The sequence below is a fragment of the Haemorhous mexicanus genome, chromosome 5 (genome assembly GCF_027477595.1).
Source record: "Haemorhous mexicanus isolate bHaeMex1 chromosome 5, bHaeMex1.pri, whole genome shotgun sequence".
Lineage (NCBI taxonomy): Eukaryota > Metazoa > Chordata > Aves > Passeriformes > Fringillidae > Haemorhous > Haemorhous mexicanus.
Genome location: NC_082345.1, coordinates 54,588,221 through 54,610,662, shown reverse-complemented (window position 1 = coordinate 54,610,662; position 22,442 = coordinate 54,588,221). Strand labels below are relative to the sequence as shown.

General features: G+C 38.6%; 1 protein-coding gene across 1 annotated transcript in view; it reads left to right on the top strand.

Moving 5' to 3' along the window:
- Window positions 1-22,442, top strand: part of ATP6AP1 (ATPase H+ transporting accessory protein 1) — a 50,002-nt gene that overhangs the window by 5,737 nt on the left and 21,823 nt on the right. Inside the window, exons 2-6 of the mRNA XM_059847206.1 lie at window positions 700-826; window positions 924-992; window positions 7,298-7,491; window positions 8,531-8,574; window positions 12,155-12,240. Coding sequence (XP_059703189.1) covers window positions 700-826; window positions 924-992; window positions 7,298-7,491; window positions 8,531-8,574; window positions 12,155-12,240 — 520 coding nt within the window. The remainder of the gene's footprint in view (window positions 1-699; window positions 827-923; window positions 993-7,297; window positions 7,492-8,530; window positions 8,575-12,154; window positions 12,241-22,442) is intronic.

Here is a 22,442-nt window from a genome sequence, read left to right as displayed (position 1 = left end):
GTTGAAAGAATAATGCCACCTCTTGATTTGCCTGTTTCCTGTAGCAGCAGAACTAAAATAGATGAGTTATTTCTCTGTCCAGTCCTCATAGTGACAGGTTGGCAAAAGAGTTGTAAGCTGGGTGCTTTGAGTCATTCCATTCAGAAGAGCTCCTGCTGCTGGAAAGGTGGCTCCTGCTTCTGTAGAATGGTGCCTTCATCATGAAAACCTTAGGAGAGAACCTGTGACACTTCTACTAACAAGAGTTCTATTAAAAAAACTAGTTTAAGACAACTTGTGATCTAGTCTGAGTTCTACTCCTCCTGACCTCCATCTGTCAGCACTGCAAAGTGTTTTGGGAGTTGGGATGCCATCTGGGAATTCTCTCTGAATGTTTTCAACATATTCTTCTTCATTGTACTTAGTAAGTAACTTTTTATGGAAAGATGCAACTCTGCTGTTGTACACAAACAAGAAAATAGAGAGAGACATTACCCCTATTCATTCTTACTCTAATACAGTCAATTTGATACAGGCATAAATGAGCAAATTCTTTTTCTCTTGAGTAGAATGAAAGTAAACTGAACAGCAAAGTTGATCTTAAACATGATGATTTCATTACCTCCAAGATGATGATTTCATTATCTGCTGCTGCATATTTAAATAAAGGTGTCATCATTGGCAGAAAATTCTACAGAAAAAGGAATTATTCCTTTGTAGATCACAGTGGGATCCAGACGTTGCCGTGCATGAAGGACAAATTGTCTCAGCACAGGAACTGACAGCACTCTTGCAACCTCTTTTTACCCAGAACTCCAGAAATCTTGTCTTGTTCCTGCAAGACAGGGTATGTAAACAATTTTTTTTCCTCACCAATACAAAAGTCTGTACCTAAATGAGATGCCGTGGCTCCTTTTCACTAACCTACTCTCTTTGTTTTTCAGCTTAGCATAGATGACTTCACATACTTCAGTGAGTCCTATGGCAACAAGAATCCATTTCAAAATGTTCAGGCAAGCATTTATCTCATTTATTTATGTGCAGTATTTAAAAAGAAAAAGAAAGATGTAAGAAAGGTGCATAGAGAAAATAACTGGGAAAAGGGCACTGAGTTGCAGAAGTTTTCCAGTTTAAATTATTGAGATTATTCAATTTTAAGCAGTTGTGTTAAAGGAAATAAACTGAGTTTGCAGATACATGCTTTGTAGCTATTATATTTTTAATGACTGAGTTTTCCCAATTCATCATAACTGACAAAATTGCTTTTAAATATGCTGCAATTTTCTATTGTAAAAAACAATATAAAGTTCCAGACCAACACATCAAAATTCTGTTTTGAAGCCATAGGAAGAAAAGGACTTATAGGAACTAATAATTTTTTTCTTATTTTCAGAATTCAATACCTATTTTGGTTTTACAGAAATTGAAGCTTATTCTGGGGGTTAACTCTTTTATATTAAGTAAATATATCACGTGATGCTATATTGCCTTAATCTTCATGAAAAAAATAATGCTAGCTGATGAACTTGAAATAAACTCTAGGCACAGAATTTAAGATGGAATATTCTGAGTCAGTCAACAGCTTCAAGTTCACTGAGAAGGTTTATAGAGCATCTATGGTTGTACTTACATGACAGTTTATTGAAATGTAATTAGACAAAATGTTCACTTGTGGAAGTCATAAAGACATTCCTGGAGGCAGTGCAGGATGAACAGAGCTATTAGTAATGTAAATGGTATCAGAGCACACAAGGAAATGTAAATTCCCAAGCACCACACAGCAAGCACTATATGTAATTAAATACATAAATATTCAGATAATACCTGTCTCTACATCTAAGAACCTCACATCTTCCTTGTATAAGTGGAACTGGAGATATTGATCTCTTTGTCATATAACAGCATTTTAACGCTGATGCTGGAAGAGAAACAATTATTCAGAGTATCTACATGGGTTTTCTGAGGAATGAATGGGAGTCATAAACATCTGTACTGTGGGGATCAGTGGCTGTGTCTGCAGGCAGATGCACCGGTTCTTCTCTGCTATGTCCTACCTTCTCAGGGTTTAACATCTCTGCAAGGCTGTGTCCAGAGGAAATTTTTGTTGCTGTCTGACTACAGAACTGGTTAAATTAGCTGTTTGACATGCATTGCAATGCATGACATTGAAAGTTCCTAATAATGTGGTGGGTCTTATTTAAGTAGGCCCTCCACGTTTAAGAGGCATATCAAAGTACTTAAAACATTCTTCTTTGCCTTGTAATCAGGACTCCATCAGCACTGTAGATAGAGATTAAAGGCTTTAAAGTCTAGAGATAAGGCCAGAGACTGATGGGTTTAGAAATCAGGTGGTATACAAGGGGATTGGGACCTAGTGAGGGCTGGGAAAGAGTTCCTTCTCTAAACAAAAGGTCATGTTTAAGTAAATCTTTGTCTGTATCTGGCAGGTCAAACACTTATACCCAAGTATTTAACAATCTGAATAAATGTCAGCAACTGTTTTTTTTCTGACGTTGCCTCTGTTCCCTCTCTGTCTTGGAGCTGAGAAATTTTTTCCGTACTACGGCTTCTTTAAAACTGGAAAGTTTATTTTTACAATTTGCTCACCTTAACTACAGCACTTCCTACATTTGTTCTGTTGGATTTGGCAATCTTAATGCTTTTCCAGTGTAGTTTGATGGAGGTGAGGTGAGTGAGTTTGTACATCTCATTTTCTTTCACGTGATGCCCTTCCTTCCTTTTCACCTGGATGCCCATAGAGAGAGTTTGTCAATATCTATTGCATAAGTTTTAGTTCTCAGGGCCAGAAAAGGAACTTTATAGTCATCCATATTGGGCATACCAGAGGCTACAAAAATTTGCTGGGTTGCTATCGTATTACTTGAACACCACTTGAGATACTTTGGGTAAGAAATCAATTCTTAATCCTGCTATGAAAGATTGCAATAATACTCACACAACACAGGACATAAGTGAAGGTCGAGTCTGAAATTAAAATCTTTGGTGTTCCATAATCAGAAGGTTTTTACCTACACAGTCTATATTACACAAGTGATCAGTGAAGCTATAATAAATGTTCCATTGCTCTCAAGCATCCTCCTTTATGAACCTCAGAAATGCAAACTTATTCATAAACCTAAGCTGGAGATTTCATTTAGAATGTATAAGAGCATGTAACAGCATGTGTTCTACAAGAAGAAAATGTTATTTGAAAAAGAGTTATAGACTTGTAAACCCCAGAAACATTTGCAGATATTTGATTTGTTCAGCTGCATTAGCAGCTGTTCTGAGATTTTGGTATCAATGGGTTTGCATGCAATAAAAGAATCTTATTCCAGTTAATACAAAGGAAATCTTATAGGTAGATAATTTATCTTGACCTTTCAAACAACTTCTAAATTAAATAATAAAATACAGAGATTAGCATTTGGGGAACTTCTTTCTCAAGAAGTCACCTACCCTACAGACTATTTTTCTTTAATATTAACTTTGGCTTTCCCTAGACAATCCTCAGCTCCTTAGAACGGCAGTGTATATTAACACACTCCAATTAGTGGCCAGCTGTGCATCTACATAATTATGATTATTGTAAGTCATTGCCACTTGTAGTCTGATAACTCCATCCTATCCTCACTCAGTGGTCATAGACTGAGCAGTACTATTTAGTCACGTGTGATACACAGGTTCTAATAAAATTTTGGCTGTCTTTATTTTCTTTCTTCTAGTTTTATTATATTATTTTTTGACAAGGGAACCTGCACAGAACTGCATAATAATCAAGATAAAAGTTCATCATAGTTTACTCAGTGGCATGATGATGTTTTGTTCTCTAGCCTTTTCTAAAATATTATTAATATTCGATTTTTTTTCCATCCTGATTACTATCAGTCTCTGAATTACCATTTTCAAAGAGCTGCTGAAACTCTCAAGATTTCATTACTGAAGGGTAACACTTAGTTCTGAGTCTAAGACCTATTATTGTGTATGTAAAATTAGGTTTGTTTTTCTATCACCCTGTACTGTGCTAAATCAATTTGCATTGAATCTTATCAGTTACTCAGTTGACCAAGAGGCTGTGCCAGAAGATGCTTCTGTAGTTCATCAGTCAGCCACTGCCTTTACTAACCTGAAAATAATCATCATAATGAGCAAGTTTCATTAGCTCAATATTTATCTTTTTATCAGATAGTTTAGGAACATATGGAACAGAAGAGACCCCAGTGCAGTAACAGGCATTTTTTATAACCCTTGCTTGCTAAATCTTTATCTATTCTTTAGCTACCTTCATGTGAAGACTGCCTCTCTCTCCAAAGCAGCTCAGTTTCTTTAGTAGTCCTTGCTTTAAGACTCTGCCAAATGCCTTGTGTGGGTCCAAGTAGACTGTACCATCCAGAGCTTCCTGGCTGCCCAATGACTCCTTCAGATATCTTCAGCAGAACTGTTTGGCAAAACTTGTTTGGGAAGGCCACATCAATCTTTTTGTTATTGTTGTAGTCTGTGTTTTATTCTTTGGAATGCTTCCTCCCATGCTTTGACTTCAGGTTTTCTTCTTGACAATCGCTTGGATCTGTCTGTAACCCTCAGGAAAAAAAAAAAAAGGTGTCATGTTTCCCACTAAACAGTACAGCATGGGGGTTTTTTCAACAATACTTCCTGTAGCTGCAACACACTTTATCACATAAAGTGCATCAGATCAATTTTCATTAAAATTATAACTTACAGGTTTATGCATACATTTGAAGGGCATGGCTACAGTGTGAAAGTTTGTGGGATAAATAATAATTGGAAAGTTAAAATTAAACCTTCCCCTTCTTCTTCTTTTCCCCTTCCTCTCTTTCCTTGTCCCTCTCCTGTTCCTAGCTACTGTGTGGTTTTCAGTGGCAGAATGCAAAATCACGTGTTTCTCAATATCCTCTTCATTCTCTGACCCCTTTTGGAGTTTTTGTGTTTTGAACAAGCACAGTAGCTGAAATCCTAAAATGTGCAAAGCACCGTCTGGGTATTGTAAAGAAAAGTGCACAATTGCCAGCTGGCAAGAAGGACAAAGAGGCATGGGATCAGATTGCCTACCTGAGGCTGTTGAGTTGATATCCAGCTGTGTCTACCCTTCAGATGAAAAGCAGCTGAATACCAGTGGCTGAAAGCTGAGACAGATGGCAGTGCAGCACTGGTTAGAAGCAGAGGCACAATTAAGATATTACTCAGTAATGATACATTTTATATCTTATTCTACATTAAATGAGTAATCTGCTTAATATCCTTGGTTGAAATGACTGCTACCATTCTGAATGCTGCTATGGGACAAGGGATTAAAATATTGAAAATAAAACAAAATCATTGAATTGCTCAGAATTTGAGGTCTAAATTCAAACCTGTAAATAAATCAAAATGAAATGTTTCATCTTTTTTTTCCAGTAGGTGCAAAAAGCACTACTCAAAGACCCATACACAAGATCAGTGCTTTCTGCTCTATTTTAATTTCTGCAGTTACTTTTCTCTTAGTCTGATTAGGTAAATCAGACAGTGCCACATAATCCTACCTTATGAGCATCTATAGAAATATGAAAGTACCTATAGCCTTTGCCTAGGAAGGAAGATGTGAGCAATTAGAAAGGATTAGAGAGCAGGTCAGAAGAGCAGTCAAGAACAGACAAAAAGGAAAAAATGAATAGTAGGAGAAAAGTGTTAGGAACACCACAACACTTGCATGGGAGGGAGACACAGAGTCTCTGGGCAGCAGAGCAGGCAGAGATTCGCCTGCAGCCCGTGGTGCAGCCCATGGTGGACAGCTGTGCCTCTGCAGCCCATGGAGGAACACAGGGGAGCAGAGATCCACCTGCAGCCCATGGAGCACCCAGTGCCAGGAGAGCTGGGTGCCTGAAGGAAGCTGTGACCCTGTGGGAAGGCTCCTGGCAGGACCTGTGGAGAGAGGAGCCCAGGCTGGAGCAGTCAGTTCCTGATGTACTGCACCCCATGGGAGGGACCCACCCTGGAGCAGTTCATGAAGAACTGCAGCCTGTGGGAAGGACTCTCCTTGGAGAAGTCCATGGAGGACTGATTCCCATAGGAGGGACCCCATGTGGGAGCAAGGGAAGAGTATGAGGAGTCCTCCCCCCAAATAGGAAGAGGCAGCAGAGACAATGTGGGATGAACTGACCACAGACCCCATTCTCTGTCCCCCTTCTCCACTGCAGGGCAGGAGGTAGAGAATCATGGGTAATGTTGTGCCTGGAAGAGAGGGGTGGGTGGAAGGTGGTTTTTTGTTTTATCTCTATTATCATACTCTGATTTGATTGTTAATAAGTTTAATTAATTTTCCCAAGTCAAGACTGGTTTTTTTGTGTGATTGGTTAGTGAACTCTCCCTGGCCCATGAACCTTTTGTTTTCTCTGCTTCATATAGTTGAAGAAGGAAATGATAGAGCAGCTTTGGTTAACCCAGGGTCAGGGTTAACCCACCACAACATTAAATATGGGCTGCATTAATTTTGATAATTTTCAAATCTTCGTCTTGCATTTTGTTTCCCCACATATTTCGGGTTAATTTTATTATCAAGAAAAAATCTTGGAAAGATGTTTTTTGACTATGCAGGTTTCAAATTTAAAGAATGAGAATGTTTTTCAATTAACTTTATTCAAGTATCTGTATCAGGAACTCAGCTATCAGATTTATAAATAAAGTGGATGATACCCTGATGCTTTATCTGAACCAGTTCAGCCTGAGCTTTATAATTTGTACTTTGAGTAAAAAGGTGGAAAGTATGACATGAATTTTGTTTGTATGAGTCTGGAGGCTCTGTAGATTGTGAAATCTGCAGCTTTTTTAAATTAACAATTACAAATTAGACATTTTTCTGTACCATGTGCTGTACCACCAGGATGTACACAAATGCAGGATGTTTTTTATGCAAAGTGTGACTTAACTGAATGGAGCTGCTGGAACTGGAGGTGTCTGACACTGATCTTTCTCACATCCAAGGGCATTTAGTTAGAGTCATTTGAGCTTTGCTTCTGGCAGTGCTCATAACAGCTACACTCTTAGCTTGAGAACGTCTACATTGTCTAGTTCTCCTCTTCCATACATCTGGAAAAGACAGAAAAAATTTGGTGTTACTGAGTGCTTTAAGCTTGCTGCAAGAAAGTTCAGGAGCAGCCTACATGCCACCATCAGTCAAACTGGTGAGAATTCACATGCTGGTTACTGTGGAGGTCCCTCACCTTGAATGCTAAATTAAGGATACATTATAAAAAATGTTGTGTTAATTATTAAGCAACTGAATATTAAGCAGGTAAATAAACATCTCATAAATTTTTTACAGGAAATTCTTCAGTCTTCTCCTTCATCTTTAGTTTTGCCAGCTGTTGACTGCGAGGCTACCAAGTATCTCCTGAATGTTCTTCAAGAATCAGGAGATTGGAAGTTAACAAATGTAACTAATCTCAGTGTCTCTCAGCTGGAAGTGAATGCGTCCAACCCAAACTTACTGGTGGTTCAGCTACAACCACTTGCCAGGTAGGGGCTTATCACGAACAGAGCTGACCCACATATGTGCATGATTTTTAGAGCTTTTGGAAATGTCAGTTGTATTCAGGAAATTTAAAAATAATAGACTGCAAGTTTGTAGGGCTATCAAAATTGTTTCTCTTACAAGGATAAATTCAGTGTTTCTCAAAGTCCCCTGATGTGCTTACCAGGTGTAATAGATGAATTATGTTGAGAAAGGCAGTCAGGCATTCCTATTTTGTCTGCCTCATTATACGAGAACAAAGGAGCAGCTAATAAAACTAAATGGCAACACACTTTTTAGCAGAAAGGCTCAATTATTTTACTCGACACATGCTTTACCTGCAGAATTAATTGCTAGAGGCATCTAGGGGTCAAAAATACTGGCAGGATAAATTAGCAAGCAAATAAACATACAGACAAACCTGAAGCTAATAAACAGCCTCCTTTTCCATTGCAATGGAAGGAAGGGGAGGGTTATAATTCTTCATGTTTCCAGCTCCATGAGGGCTGTGATCTAACAGAGAAAGGGAGAGACTGTTCCTTCAGGTGAATGTATATTTAGAAAATATAAGGTATGGTTGCTGAGCTCCTTCTGCTTACTCTTCTTCCCAGCTTGTTACTTGGGCATTTGTACATGTTGGTGTAAGGTGCAGATATCAACGTGTCCTACACAAATGCAATTCTAGCTGTCACATCACTACACAAAAAGAGGCATGATTACAATTTTAAAGAGCTCCTGAACAAATGTTAAACAAGGGACCAACACCAAAAGGAAAAAAGCTCCTCAGAGGCTGACCAAAATACTGTCAGTAGTATGGCTTCTCTGCTGCCTAGGAAATTTGAGGGGTTTAAGAATCAGCTGAAGATGTGGTCCTTACATTTTTAATGGCTTTGCAGAAGAAAAGGGTCATTAGGAGGAGATGAAAGAAAAACAGAGGGACTGACAGTAATCCTTTTATCAGTCAGTATCTTCATACATTTCTGATTCACATCATTCTTGCCTAGGAAAGATTTTTAATTATTTCTCTTCCCTCTTTTTCTCTAGTGATTTAAAAGACATTTCCACCCTGGAAGCAATTGCTGAAAATGGTAAGTAATAGTACCTAGACATAACTAATATTTCATCATTTGTGATTTCACCTGAGCAGGTTGCATTCTCTAGCTCGCAGGCTTTGCTTTGCTGCTACCATTTAAAGGCTTTTATCCCACTCCCTTTCTACAGTATTTATAAGCTCTGGTTGTCTTCGTTTTAATCAGACACTAGGTCTCTGTGACATGAAATGTGAGCTTGATAAATTCATGTCTGCTTTAGGCATGGACCTGTGCTCATTCTCTGAGCCCAAGCCCTGCATGTCTGTGCAGCTTGAGCTGCCTCCTTCCATCTCACCTTGCACACTGGCAGCTGGAGGTGCCAGGCTCATCTGGCAATTCCAAGGCTTTGGTTTCAACAAAGGGTGTCTGCATGAATAGGAAATGTTTTTTCTAATCTTTATAAAACAGTACTGGTGGCCTTCTTTGCCTTTGATATCAGTTTTTTATTGATTTTGCAGTGTATTAAACATTACTTGTCAAAGTTGAATCTCTCAATATAAATACTATAAAAAAAGTTTCTTGCCTAGCATCTGGTTGAAAAAGAGGTGCCATACATGAAAATGGCACTGACAGGCATCTCAATGCAGAGCTTTCACTTCCTACTCTAAATTAGAAATCAAATTGTAAAGTGTGCAAATCACTGAAGTGATAGTTTTGGAGGTTTACAGTGTAGTAAAGAAACAGTGTTCTTAGTGGCTATGACTGTGTCTGCTCAGAACTGGGGTTGTAAAATCAGCAGCAGATTTGAAAATCGGGGGAAAATACCTTAGCCGTGTATCCTTTTCTGTTTGTTTTTGTTCTAGTCCAAAATGAGTGGGTTTTATACTAAAACAAGCAGTTGGGTTTTCATCTCTGAATTGCAGAGGAGGTATTTTTCTATTTTCTTGTCCCCAGAGCATACTGGGTAGCTGAGCTTTGGCTTAATGTTGGTCTTGGCTAAATAGTGGCTTTGTCTTTGTGGGACATTTCTTTCATCAGCTGCATGGATTCAAGAATAAGCTTCCCAAGGCCTAGAATCATAGTATCATAGAATATGCTGAGTGGGAAGGGACCAGCTGGGATCACTGAGTCCATCCTAGCCCTGCACAGCACACCCCAAGAATCACATCATGTGCCTGACAGTGCTCTCCAAATGCTTCTTGAGCTCTGTCAGGTTTGGCCCTCTGCCACTTCTCTAGGGTGCTCTATTGCAGTGCTCTGGGTAGGAAACCTTTTCCTGATATCCACCCTAACCCTCCACTGACTCAGTTTCATGCCATTTCCTTGAGTCCTGTCACTGGTCACGAGTGGTGAGATCAGCAGTGTCCACCCTTCCTCTTCCCCTCATGAGGAAGCTGTGACTGCAGTGAGGTTTCCCCTCAGCCTCCTCTTCTCCAGGCTGAGCAGACTGAGTGACCTCAGCCACTCCTCGTAAGGCTCCCTTCCCCCTGCCCCCTTCACCCTGCTCGTTGCCCTCCTTTGGGCACTCTCATAGCTTTATATCCTTCTTACATTGTGGCCCCCAGAACTGCCCCCAGCACAGGAGGTGAGGCTGCCCCAGCTCAGAGCAGAGCAGGACAATCCCCTCCCTTGCCTGGCTGGCCATACTGTGCCTGATGCACCCCAGGGCAGGGCTGGCCCTCCTGGCTGCCAGGGCACACTGTAGTCTCAAGCAGCTGCTGTCCCAGGCCACTTTGTTTTGGGAAAGCAAAGTTAAGAGGTGGGAAGATGGAAGAAAAGACTATGCCAACTTTTTGATTGTTATCAACTAGATTTTAATCGGGAAGAAGGTGTGCGGGTTAGGGAAATGTGCCACTTTGCTTGGCCAAGTACAGAATCTGCGCTATTGATCCCAAGTAGGCACCTAACTGAGGTGCTCTAAAACATGGTGCACAGTCTGAGCTCTTTTCTTTGGAGAATTTGAAAATACTTCATAAGAAAGGTATAGTTCTGATCACAGGCAAACAAGAAATCTGTATCAATCCAGTTGTCATAAGGATGTTCACAGAAGCTTCTTTGGATGAAGGAGTTACCTCTAGAATCTTCCTGAAGGCAGGAGTTATAGACCTTACTGGTAACTATAGTTACATGTATCTCCCTTCTGAAGGGAAATGCAAATAACATGTTATAGCAGAAAGCTATTGGTTGCTTTATTGAAAGAAAACCCAAAGTCAATCTCTGCATTTTTATACATATTATTATTTTTTTGTTCTGCAAAGTTTTGCTAAGGCTGAAGAGAATTTCCAAAATCTGTGAATTCAGATTACAAAATCAATGTTATATAATGTCTTGGATCTCCACAACCAGTGTAATTATGGCAGTAGTTTTTAGGCAGTTGTTTTTCTGAGTAAGTACATTTCTTATAGTAGATTCACTTAGGAATAATTTTGAGAAGGAAAAATTCACATAGCTATGATTCTTTACTGTTAGGAGGAAATCAGTTCAGCTGAAACCCTACAGAAAAAAATCAATGCTTGAATTCTTACAAAAGCCAAATATTTTACTCAGCCAGGATACCATAATTACAGTAAATAGAAGTGGTTAAAGAGGATAATAATAATATAAACTCTTAATTTTAGCAAATTCAGATAAAACACAATTTCTGTTAAGTATCACCTCAAAATCTGAGTAGTTTGTATGTCCAGGTTATAAAATCTCCATCCACCAGACTGGTAGATGAATGAGAAGTGGGAAGGCACTGAAATAGTAAATGTGAGTCTGCTTGCTTGCTTCTCAAGCAGTCCCAATAACAACACTAATTATGGCTCATGAGTCACAACTATTGTGCTCCTTATAAGCAGATGTTTGTGTTTCTGCACAAATATTGAAAACATTTATCAGTTGTAAGCATTTGTTGCAACTGCCTGTGGTTTCAGAACTAGAAGAGGATCTTTTGTGGAGGCATCTTTGGACCTCTTTGAAATACCCCCTCTTTCTTACTTGACTTCTCCTTCCTTTTTCAGAAATACCCCACTGCATTTCTCCTTTGGCCTCCAATGTAATGAACAGGAAAATTTTCTGTGTCCTGTTGTGGGTGCAGAAGCAGGCTTTAAATCCACAGAAGGCAAAACAAATATTGCTACTAGTATTATACATATCATGCCCCACACTGAACACCATGGTTTGAGTGCTGTTTCTCAATGATAGTTACGTGTATTTTGTAATTCACAGAACAATACCACTTACATTTTAGTATTTATTTATTAACTGATCACTTGACTAACAGTATATGCATCCTGCATATACTCTTCTTAAAGAAAGAAAAGAAATCTCTGCAGTGATTTCTCCTGCTCCTGCTTTTAATTGCCCAAAGTTCAAACTTTTGGGTATATTTTCCATGGTTTTACTTTTCAGTTTCAAAATCACCCCTTTTTCTGAACAGTTGTATTTTCTTTTTAAATCATCTCACTGAAATTGTGCATTTTTCAAGACCCTGGGAGTGTCCTATCCCATTTGTACCTAGATAGAATGAGCACTTAAGTTGCTTAAACAAACTGAATAAGCTTAAGCATCTAGCTCGTTACTTCTTCAACTACTGTGGGATTTTAGCTTTCTCAGCTTACCAAGTTTGTTGAATTATACATGTTTCCATTTGCAGACAAAATAATTGGAAGAGTGACCATGGATCTGCAGGAACGAGGGATTCATTTTTCAGTCATTTATACTGCAGTGAGACCTTCAAGGGTGAGTAATCGTCAGTGCCTACAACTGTCAGATCTGTATCATCCAATAGCTTAATGTTTACAGGAGAAGTCTGTAGATGATTTTCAAGATTATACAGACAAGCAATCTATATTATATGAGGTTTTGACTAGAAATGATTGCATGAATTTTCATGGATGATAGCTGTATCACATAACTATTGAAGTTTTACTGTTCTGGGAGACTATAAATTTGCCTTTGTCCATAGAACTTATCACTATTTTTAAGAGCTGTAAGTTAATGTTTTTTTTTTCAGTTTAACTCTAGTGGTTTTGTAGTGAGTTCTATGTGGAATGTTATCAAACTTCCTAGTGTGGCTGGTTAGTATAGGCAGAGTACAATTAAATAACTGAAGGCTAGTAAAGTATCCATTTTAAAATTAATGGGTTTAATTTCTTTTAAGCAATACTTGGTATTTACAACTGCAAGGTTAAGTTTTCACCCTTGCTGATAGAATATAATTTTTAGATCACATCATATCACATTAAGTAACAATGGAGGATAGTTATTTATGCAGAGTTATCTTTTTGTATGACATACAGGTTGCAGTTGAAAAATATTAAATTTTTAATTTTAATGTGAATAAATGGAAGACAGTCTTGCCTTGAGAAAAAAAAAAGAGTTCCCATTAAGAAGAGAAACATTTGAAAGATGGGCTGAATCCTAAAAAATGCAACTTGAAAGAAACATGTCTGTTTCAGAGGTAACACAATCTGAGCTCCTAATATGATAATGGACTCAGAGAATCATCATGGCAATGGCCTTCTTGGCCACCTGGGCACTCACTGCATCATGTTCAGCTGCTGTCAACCAACACAGCCGCGTCCTTTGTGCTCACATGGACTCCTGAGTGTCCAAGTGGCACAGTGGGTCACTAACTGCTTCCTCTTGGATTGCAGGGCTTCTCTTCTGCTCCCAGACCCTTCTAACAGCTCAGCACGTTGCCCTGAGGATAAACCACTCTTGCTGTTAAAGACTGAGGCATAGAAAGTACAAGTACCTCAGCCTTTTCCTGGTACTTGGTTTCGATGTTCCCCCCTTCCCCACGTCCAAGGATAGAGAATTTACTTAGCTCTCCTTTTGCTGTTAATTTATTTATAAAAACACTTTTTATTATCTCTCACAGCAGTTGCCAGACTGAGCTCTAGCTGAGTTTTTAACTTTCTAATTTTCTCTCTACATGGCCTTACAACACCCTTCTACTCTCCCTGAGTTGCTTGCCCCTTCTTGGAAAGGTCATAAATTCTTTTTTTTTTTTTTTTTTTTTCTCTGATTTCCAGTGAGAGCTCCCTGTTCAGCCAGGCCGGTCTTCTTCCTGCATCAGTTCCTCTTCTGACACATGGGGATGGCCTGCTTCTGTGCTTTTAAGATTTCTTCCTTAAAGTGTGTCTAGGTCTCCTGGACTCCTTTGTTGTTAAGGACTGTCCAAGGCAGAGGTTTTGTTGACCCCATTCCTCACTTCACCAGGAATTGCAAACTCTACCATTTTGGGGTCGCTATGCCCAAGGCAGCCTCTGACCGCCCCATCTCCCACCAGCCCTTCTCTGTTCACAAGCAGCAGGTCTAGCAGGGCACTGTCCCTGGTAGGCTCTGTCACCAGGTGTGTCAGGAATTTATCTTCCTCGTGCTCCAGGAACCTCCAGGACTGCCTCTTCACAGTGTTGAGTTTCCAGCAGACATCTGGAAGGTTAAAGTCTCCCAGAAGAACAAGGGCTAGCAATCATGAAACATCAGCCAGTTGCTTATAGAAAATTTCACCTGCCTTCCCTTGGTTTAGGCAACATGAAAGACATTTGTGTGACTGTCTAGATCTAGCATGAGAAGTGCCAACAGGATCTTGAGAGGCTGGAAGGTTTTCAGGAGGCAGCACAATGAAAAATGCACTGCTATTCTTATTACAGGAATAAAACCTTGAAAACCTGTGTTCAGTGGGTGTGGAGGGAAGCCCCTTTATCTTATCCAAGAGAAGAGTAAGAGGCCACTTAAATGGACTTCATAAATGTTCTTTAAGTGGAGGAGCCCCTCAAAGGTGTTCTGTGTTCATTCAAAAATAGTATGGGGTTTTGCATGGAGGTAGGATCTTGAACCTCTGATTAATGCAGCGAGGTTACTGCAGGCTCTGGGGCAAAAGCTGATTCTACTGAAGAAAAGCAAGGACTTTCTTCAAAAATTCACCCTGGCAAATTAAATTCCAGAGACTGGATTTTGGAGACCAAACTTAGAAAAAAACCCAGTAGTATGAGGAGGCAAGCTTACATTGATATCTTGTGTACTGTGTTTATTTGTGGCAAAGGAGAAAATATTAGTCCAGAAATTGTGGTCTGCCTTTTCTTCTATTTCTTTTTCCAACAAAGATCAAAAATAAAAATAAAATTGACTTTGTTATTGTGGCTCTTTACTGTTTGAAATCAAAGGCACATGGGCATTCTTAGCTGAAAATTGCATTTAGAACAATTGGAATGAAAAATATTTTTAATTAATGAAAAATTGGAATTAAGAGAAGGAATTTTTTGATCAATTTTAAAAAGATTTTAAACCTATGCATATTTCAACAGGCTTTCCAAATTAAAGTAACTAAGTTTGAGCAGCTGAAGCACTTTCAAATAATTAAAACAATGTATTTTAAGATATTCTAAATTTTTAAAATAAAAGCAATTTAAACTTTTCTCAATTTTATAAATTTAATACTTTATAAAACCATTTGAAGCATTTTTTGGCCCCTCACAATAAGTTATTTCAGTGTATTCAAGGTTATCAGCTTCTGCACAGAGCTAGACAAGCCAAAGCAGAATGTACTTTTGAGGGTTCATCACTCTGTGTATTTGCATATAACCTCTCCTTGGTATGTATTACATATCTTTTGCTGTGCTTGAACTGCAGAAGGTATGAACTGTTTGGTAACTGTACATGAAAATACTGACTCCCTTTGCTTAAACTATAAAGACTATAGTTCATGATGTAGAAGTTACAGGATCACTCCCCAATTATAGCCAAGATCAATATATATAAGAAGTAGAAGGCTTTAATCACAGTGAGAGTGATTTTCAGATGCACTATGTAAACTGTGTAGCTTTCATTCACTATGGAAGATTTTGTATTCACTAGTGGCCTTATTCTCAGTGATGAAGGAAATTAGCTTTAGGTATTACACTTTAAAAAGAAAAGATAATCTCCTTCTATATAGGTAAATTAATTTTATACAATAAAGCTCCCAAAAAAAGGTGGTTTTGTGATGCTTCTCTTCTGAAAGCTCTACCTCCTTGCTCTTGGGCTGTTTATGGCTTAATAACACCACTGTGTCATATTCGTTAGTTCTTCCACTGCCTCAGGCAGAAAAAAATAGATGTGAGAAATGCATATATTAAAAAAGGTTCCAAACTGGTGTTGGCTTCACAGAAAGTGAATTAATGAGCAGAACTCACCTATGATTGAGCATCTTTTCTGATTTGATGAGCAAGAGCTATTTGGTTTAGTCAGTGCAGACACAGATGCCTTTAGGCTATTATAATTATCAGTTCATTACCCAGTGCAGGATGGAGATTTGCTCAGACTGGTTCTTGTTCTGTTCCAGTTTCAGCTGATTGGAGGGCTAGAGCACCTCTTCTACGAGTAAGGGCTAAGGGAATCAGGATTGCTCAGCCTGGGCAAGAGAAAGCTTCAAGGTGAACTAATTGCTGGCTTTCCAGTACCTGAAGGGAACCTACAGGAAAGCTGGAGAGAGGCTTTCTTATGAGAGTGTGAATTTATAGGGAAAAGGGGAATGGTTTTAAACTGGGAGAGAGTAGCTTTAGATTTGATATTAGCAAGAAATTCTTTACTGTGAGGGTGGTGAGGCCCAGAAACAGGCCAATGCCCCATCCCTGGAAGTGTTCAAGGCCAGGCTGGATGAGACCTTTTGCAACCTGCTCTAGAGAAAGGTGTCCCTGCAAGGAGCTTGGAACTAGATGATCTTTAATGTGCCTTTTAATTGAAGTCATTCTATGATTCTATGATTTGAAGCTCGAAGACAGAATTAAGACACTGAAAGAGACACCACTTGGTGACCTATTTGAAATGATTTCACTAACCAGTTGATGATTCCTCCCACCATAAAGGAGCTGCCTTCCTCCAACAAGGCAGCTGCTGAGTCTTGTGGCTCATGTTTTGAAATGCTTTGCCTCGTAGGTCTGGCTGAGTTGGGATGAGTTGGGATCTCTCTGGCTGAGTGATTTGTATCACCTAATTCTGGGCAAGTGAGGTCTATGTCTATATCTGAAGTCATTAACTAGGGTTCTCTTTACAATCAAGGGGTTTAGGTTATGATCCTTCGGACTGTTTTGTAGCAGACGGCTGCAGGATGAGATGGAACTCACCCTTAAAGGAAGCCATCATACCTAGGTTAGATCTTGACATGTACATATAGTCAGACAACCCTCACTCAGTATTTCTCTTTTTTTTTTCCATTAAAAACCAGAAACTTATCTCAAGTATGAGGACTGTCTAGCCAAGACTTTCTTTCCCTTTGAAAATAATTTGATATCTTATTTTTCTTTATGAGAACCAAACCCCTCTGCAGTCCTTGTTCTACGTTTTCATCAGGAGTTCTCATGCATATATGAATTTCTGTGTTCTTGAGGAGTTTGATCATGGTCACCTCTTTACTTTGCTTTCTTCTGGTTAGCTTTTTGGCTTATGGTTGTAATGCATAATTTTACCTTGCTGCTGTAATTGGAGAGGTTAAAAAGGATGCAATGATTTAAAGACAGATACGCTTCAAATCATAAATCCTGTCAAGTTCCCCATCCTTCTGATACTCATAGGTGTTCCTGTAACATTTTACTAGTTTTCATCTGAAACTGCAAGACAGCTTTATAGTTGTTATCTCTTCTCAGTGAGATTGAATGCTGAGGGACCACATACTGCTAAAAGGAAATTTATGGCTACATTCCAGCTGATACTCATTTTGTTGACTCCACTTTTTACAGATGCATTGTGAAATGCTGTTTAAATTTTCTGTACTGCCTCCACATTTTCAGAGAGCTTCGGTTACCATCAGCTTTGGACTCCATTCTGCAAGCTGTCGGCTCTAGCTGGTGTTTCTGTGTGCTGAGTCTTTGATACCGCTCAGAGCCAAGCAAGAGTTACAGAAACTTTTTACAGTCAGAAGTAACATTGGAATCTGTCACACAACTGGTTGCTTTTGACACTTAAGAAGTGTCTCTTGGAGATATCTTCAGGTGCTATTGTTGTGCACCGCAGCTGAAAGGAATCTGATAAATTTTCATCTGCTTTGACAAGTGCTTGTTCTTATGTTTTCTTTGTTTCTGCCTTCCATCTAACACGTTTTAAAATGCATCATATTTTGCTCTGCTGCACCTTCCACTTACATCCAGCTCCCCTGTTTTGTTGACTGTTCAGTTTACCACTCTGAGGAGGCTAAATGCTGCAACAGCCACCCCACTGACTTCACAGCTTCTGGCTAATGGAATGCTTTTGGCCATTTAATATACTCAAACATTACATAACATGAGCTTTCCCATGAATAAACATTAGAAAGATGCCTGTAATGCCATTTGAGGAGCTGCGGTGTAGATTAAATATCCTCACATATCCTTGAATACAGGAATTGCCTTATTCATTTAGTCTTCTATTTTTACATTTGAAGGAGCAACTGTAGTTTGGCACAGTATAATAAAGCATTGGTGTTTCCAGCCTAAAAGAAGAAGAAAAAAAAGGAATTCCTTATCCTTTGGTCCTCTCCTCTTCTCACTTAATGAATGCCATTATAATAAAACACAAACTTGTGGGTGAAGAATGTACATTTGATTATTTTCTAGCAAAGTCAGTTTTGAGATTTTTTTGTTTTCTGACAGAGGTAGAGTATTTTCAAATAACTACAAAAGAACTGCTTGAGGCAGGTTGAAGCCAGTTAGTTGTCACTCTAGATGAACAAACATTTAGCCAAATTAGTTTCAAAAATGAGTGATGAAAATGTGAGAGATTCTTGTTAGCAATTCTGTATGATTCATTCGATGTGTTAGTGGGGAATTCAGAGAAATAAGTAGTGTTTTGCCTTTAACTCTAGACTTTGCAACAGAGCGAGTTGATTCACTTACTTTAAAGATTTTTACAACTTTATCTTAAATTTTATATTATATTTGTATATATATATATATATATGTTTATGCACTTCACTGCTAAATGAGGGGCAGCATGGAACTAAGCTATTATTTTTATCTGATCAGAACAGTTTTTTTATTTTCAGATGCTAAGTTTTTAAGGCATAGATGAAACCTGTACAGATGTTCCCTATAGATCAAATCAGAAAGTTGTATTTATTTTGCTTTTAAAACTAAGCACCAAGACAACTGGGGTGGAGAAGGTATGGGGGAGAAGGATACATGTAAGGATGAATTGTGTCTTAGGACTAAAATTTACCATAAATTGGTAAAATGCAGGCATAAAAATTGCGATGAGTATTCTAAAAGACACAGCCATATATAAGCAGAAGTCATATACATAATAATGCAGAATGAAATTAAGGTATAAGGGTAAAATAGGATAGATTAAATGGAATATGTAACTGTAAACAAGCATATTTACATGACATGTTGGTAGGCATACTAAACACTTTCTAGAAGGAGAATGCCTAGGTAAAAAAAGTATTGGAGTGACAGAATAGAGCTGTAAAGGACTGATGCTGTGTCTTAAAGTAATTTTGGATTCCAGGGGACAAAGATAAATATTCTGAGAATCCTGGAGACCTAGTCTAAGAACAGTCTTTGAAGACCGAGGTTGAATGCAATATCCAAGTGAAATGTCTTTAAAATAAGAATTAAAATAATCCATCTATCTGTGATTTGATAAATTGCCCAATAATCTCCATTAATTATGTTAATTGACACTGCTTATATCTGGAACACAAACTGCTTCAACACAACATATTAAAAGATCAAATTATATGTCAAAAAAAGCATTTTTCCCCTGACTCCCCTCCCTACATGGAAACATCCCAAACTGAGTCATAATTAACAGACTCAAAGAGGTGAGGCTATTAAAAGTAATAGTCACACTTCAAAAAGCATAGTTCTGTATGAAACAGAAAATTAAAAGAAATATATATTCTTGCAAATTTAGTGCAGCATCATATGGCAGACCTAAAGAGATTCAGAGGAATAATGTGCACAAGACCCAAAAACTATTCATAAAAACACATTGGACAGGAATTCTTTCAGAGAGTACTGGATCTAATAAAAAAGAGGAGTGCAGAAAAGTAAGCAACAATGCAAAGCCAAATGGCCTTTGTGTTGATCATTGCTATGGTAGAACATAAAGGAGTTCTCACTTCAAACATTTTTCAATAGTCATTGAACCTCAAAACATTTCGCTGCTACTCCATTAGCAATAGAAGATATTTCAGAATAAATAAATAAATAAAATTAATTGTGTCATATCATCAAGGTTATATATTATTCACCTAAGTTTAAACTAGAATAAGAAATTGCCAAACTGTCACCATGATTCCTAATTTACAATTTTTGAATTACAATTTTTATAATGTATATGAAAACTAAAAAATAGTTTAGCCTTCTTCGCAAGTGCGACATGGTGCTTGAAAAGAGGCTCCATATGTCTGGAGAAATACTTCCAGGAAACCTACCTTCCATATTGACAAAAATGGTTGAAACTGTACTCATAAATATGTGGATCTATGAAGAAAATACAATGTGGTTTCAGTGTTCTCTAAGAGGCATGGGATGTGCAAGTAAAAGTGACTTTGTTGCTAAAATAAAAAGGGTAAAAAAGTAAAATCCTTAGAGGTTAGCAGAAGTAAAATCTTTAAAGGTAGGAAACAAAGGATAAAAAGAAAGGATTCATGTTCTCAGTGGGGAGTATCTGCCAGTGGAACTCTGTGGGGATTGATGTTGATGCCTGTGCTGTTCAGCAGAGTCATTAGTGTGGAAAGGGGGCTGAAATCCAAAGGTGCCAAAGTTTGTTGATGTACTGACAGGCTGGAGGAACCACTCACAGCACTGCATTACTGAGTGGTAAAAAGACAGATACAATCCAGTCTGAAGAAAAGTAACATGTAGGAAAACCTTAAATATGCATATTACACTGTAGTGAGTGGCTGCTATTTCTCAGAAGAGGAATTGCAGTACAAACATGGGTAGATCTCTTGGAACATCCCAGCAGTCAGCAGTAGGATGAATCGCAGGCAGAGTGTTGGAAAGGAGGAGGGCAAAGCAGCCTCAGTTCACTAAGCCCTTACTGAGTATAAGTCTGCCAGTGGAATAGTGCATGTGGTTCTGGCCACCCCATCTCCAAAGGGTACAGTAAAACTACAGGATTAAAATATTTCAGCTGGGAAAAGTGAGGGCAATTCAAGAGGGAAGTAATAAATAAAACTGCCAGTTGTGTGGACAGGCTGAACAGGAAATATTACTGGTCTTTGAAAAATATTTATGACAATCACCACACAGATTGTAACATGGAATTCAGGGGCACCAAAGCCCTTTAAGGAGAAAAAGTGAACTATTTTTGGATGACAAAATCTCACAGATTTCAGTGATTACATAAACTAATGGAAGAAAGATAGGAAGGATGGGTGGAAAGAAGGTCCTATTTACATGTATTCATTTAAATACAATCTTCAGCCCTGAAGATTTCTAACCCATAGATTACAGAACTCAAAGAGGGCATCCTAGGACAAGTATTGTTTTTATTTACCCTTTCCTTCTCTCAGCTGCCAGTTACTACCAGGAGCTCTGGCTGTGAGCTAGGTGGACCTTTGCCCTCGCACAGTTTAGCTGGTCTCATGTCTTGGCAGTGGAAGCTTGGGATATTGACATAGCATTTCTCTGGAACAGGAGTGTGAAAAGTAATATGTAACTTATTTAACTAGAGGCCAAGAGCCAGAAGAAGCAGCCAACAGAATAGGCAAAGCTCCACTATAAGAAGCTCATGGACTTTCCTCCTCATGCTTGCCTATTAGGTTGTTGTAGAACTGCCACTTCTGAAAATGAAAATAATTGCCACATCATTAAAAAAAAAAAAAAGCCTACTGCATGTAAATAATTGTTCTGCTGTCAACCAGGAAATCCATAAGGAGAAGTGACTGTGTCAGCTGAAAATCGGGTAGGTGGCAGCTCAGGCTTGGTGCAGTCTTCCCTACTTTCAGTACAGTGATACAGGCTGGATCCTTGTGATTAAGCAAATTGCCTCTGGGAGCTCTGAATCTTTTCCCTGTTCATTGCTACTGGTGAGCACAGAGACTTGTGTCCTCAATGCCTTCTCCTGACACCAAAGCCCGCTGGCATGATGATCTTTTTGACATGTATCTCCATACATGTTCCCATTTTAGGGAAGCACAGGGTTAGAAGGGGGAAAGGATTACATCTACCCAGAGGATGACCACTTATGTGAATCCCCCCGTGAGACACCTGGGGCTGAAGAGCCAGGAGCTGAGAGATGTGTGGCTGTGTGGTTGGGTGACCTCTGCATGGGATCAGAGCAAGTCTTACCCTAAATATCTGCCTGCAGTATTTCTTGTCTTCCTTCCCTCCATAGGAAATTAAACTAAAGCTTGTAAAAGAAAAAGCTGGCGCAATCATAGGAGTGCCCTGTGCACTGAAAAAAACATTTGTATCCTGTATTGTTTGTTTTTGTACTGCAGCCTCTGTTGTCTATGCTAGAGAAGTAGCTGTTAGAGGAACAAAGATACACTTTACTATCAAGGACATAAAAATTTGCTCTTAATCAGTAAAATTCAGATCACATGTTCTGGGAAGTGTGAGATCTGATGGCAGAATAACAAAGCCCTAAGTTTCAATGCATCCAGTCTGTAATACAGTTCGGACTAGTTAGAAGAAACCTGGATTATTTAATTTTAGTTTCAAGTGAAATTTCTTTTTCTGTCTTTCTTTTCACTTTATAAAAATTTCTGAAAAAAATATTTTTTCTATGTGTAGTGCCACCAAAAATTTTGATTTTGGAAGTCAGTGTTTTGTGGTAGGAAGACATTTTGTTGTGAAGTTCTGGATCTGCTATATTTGTGCATGTAGCAGCTGTGTTTTTCTCTAATTTTGAACTCTTACCCTGAATGTTATTCCCTGAAGTATTAGACTGTTCAAAGCCATCAACTAGTGATTTTCTGCCATTTGGAAAGGTAAAGAGGGGCCATCATTATTCATACATAGTCACTG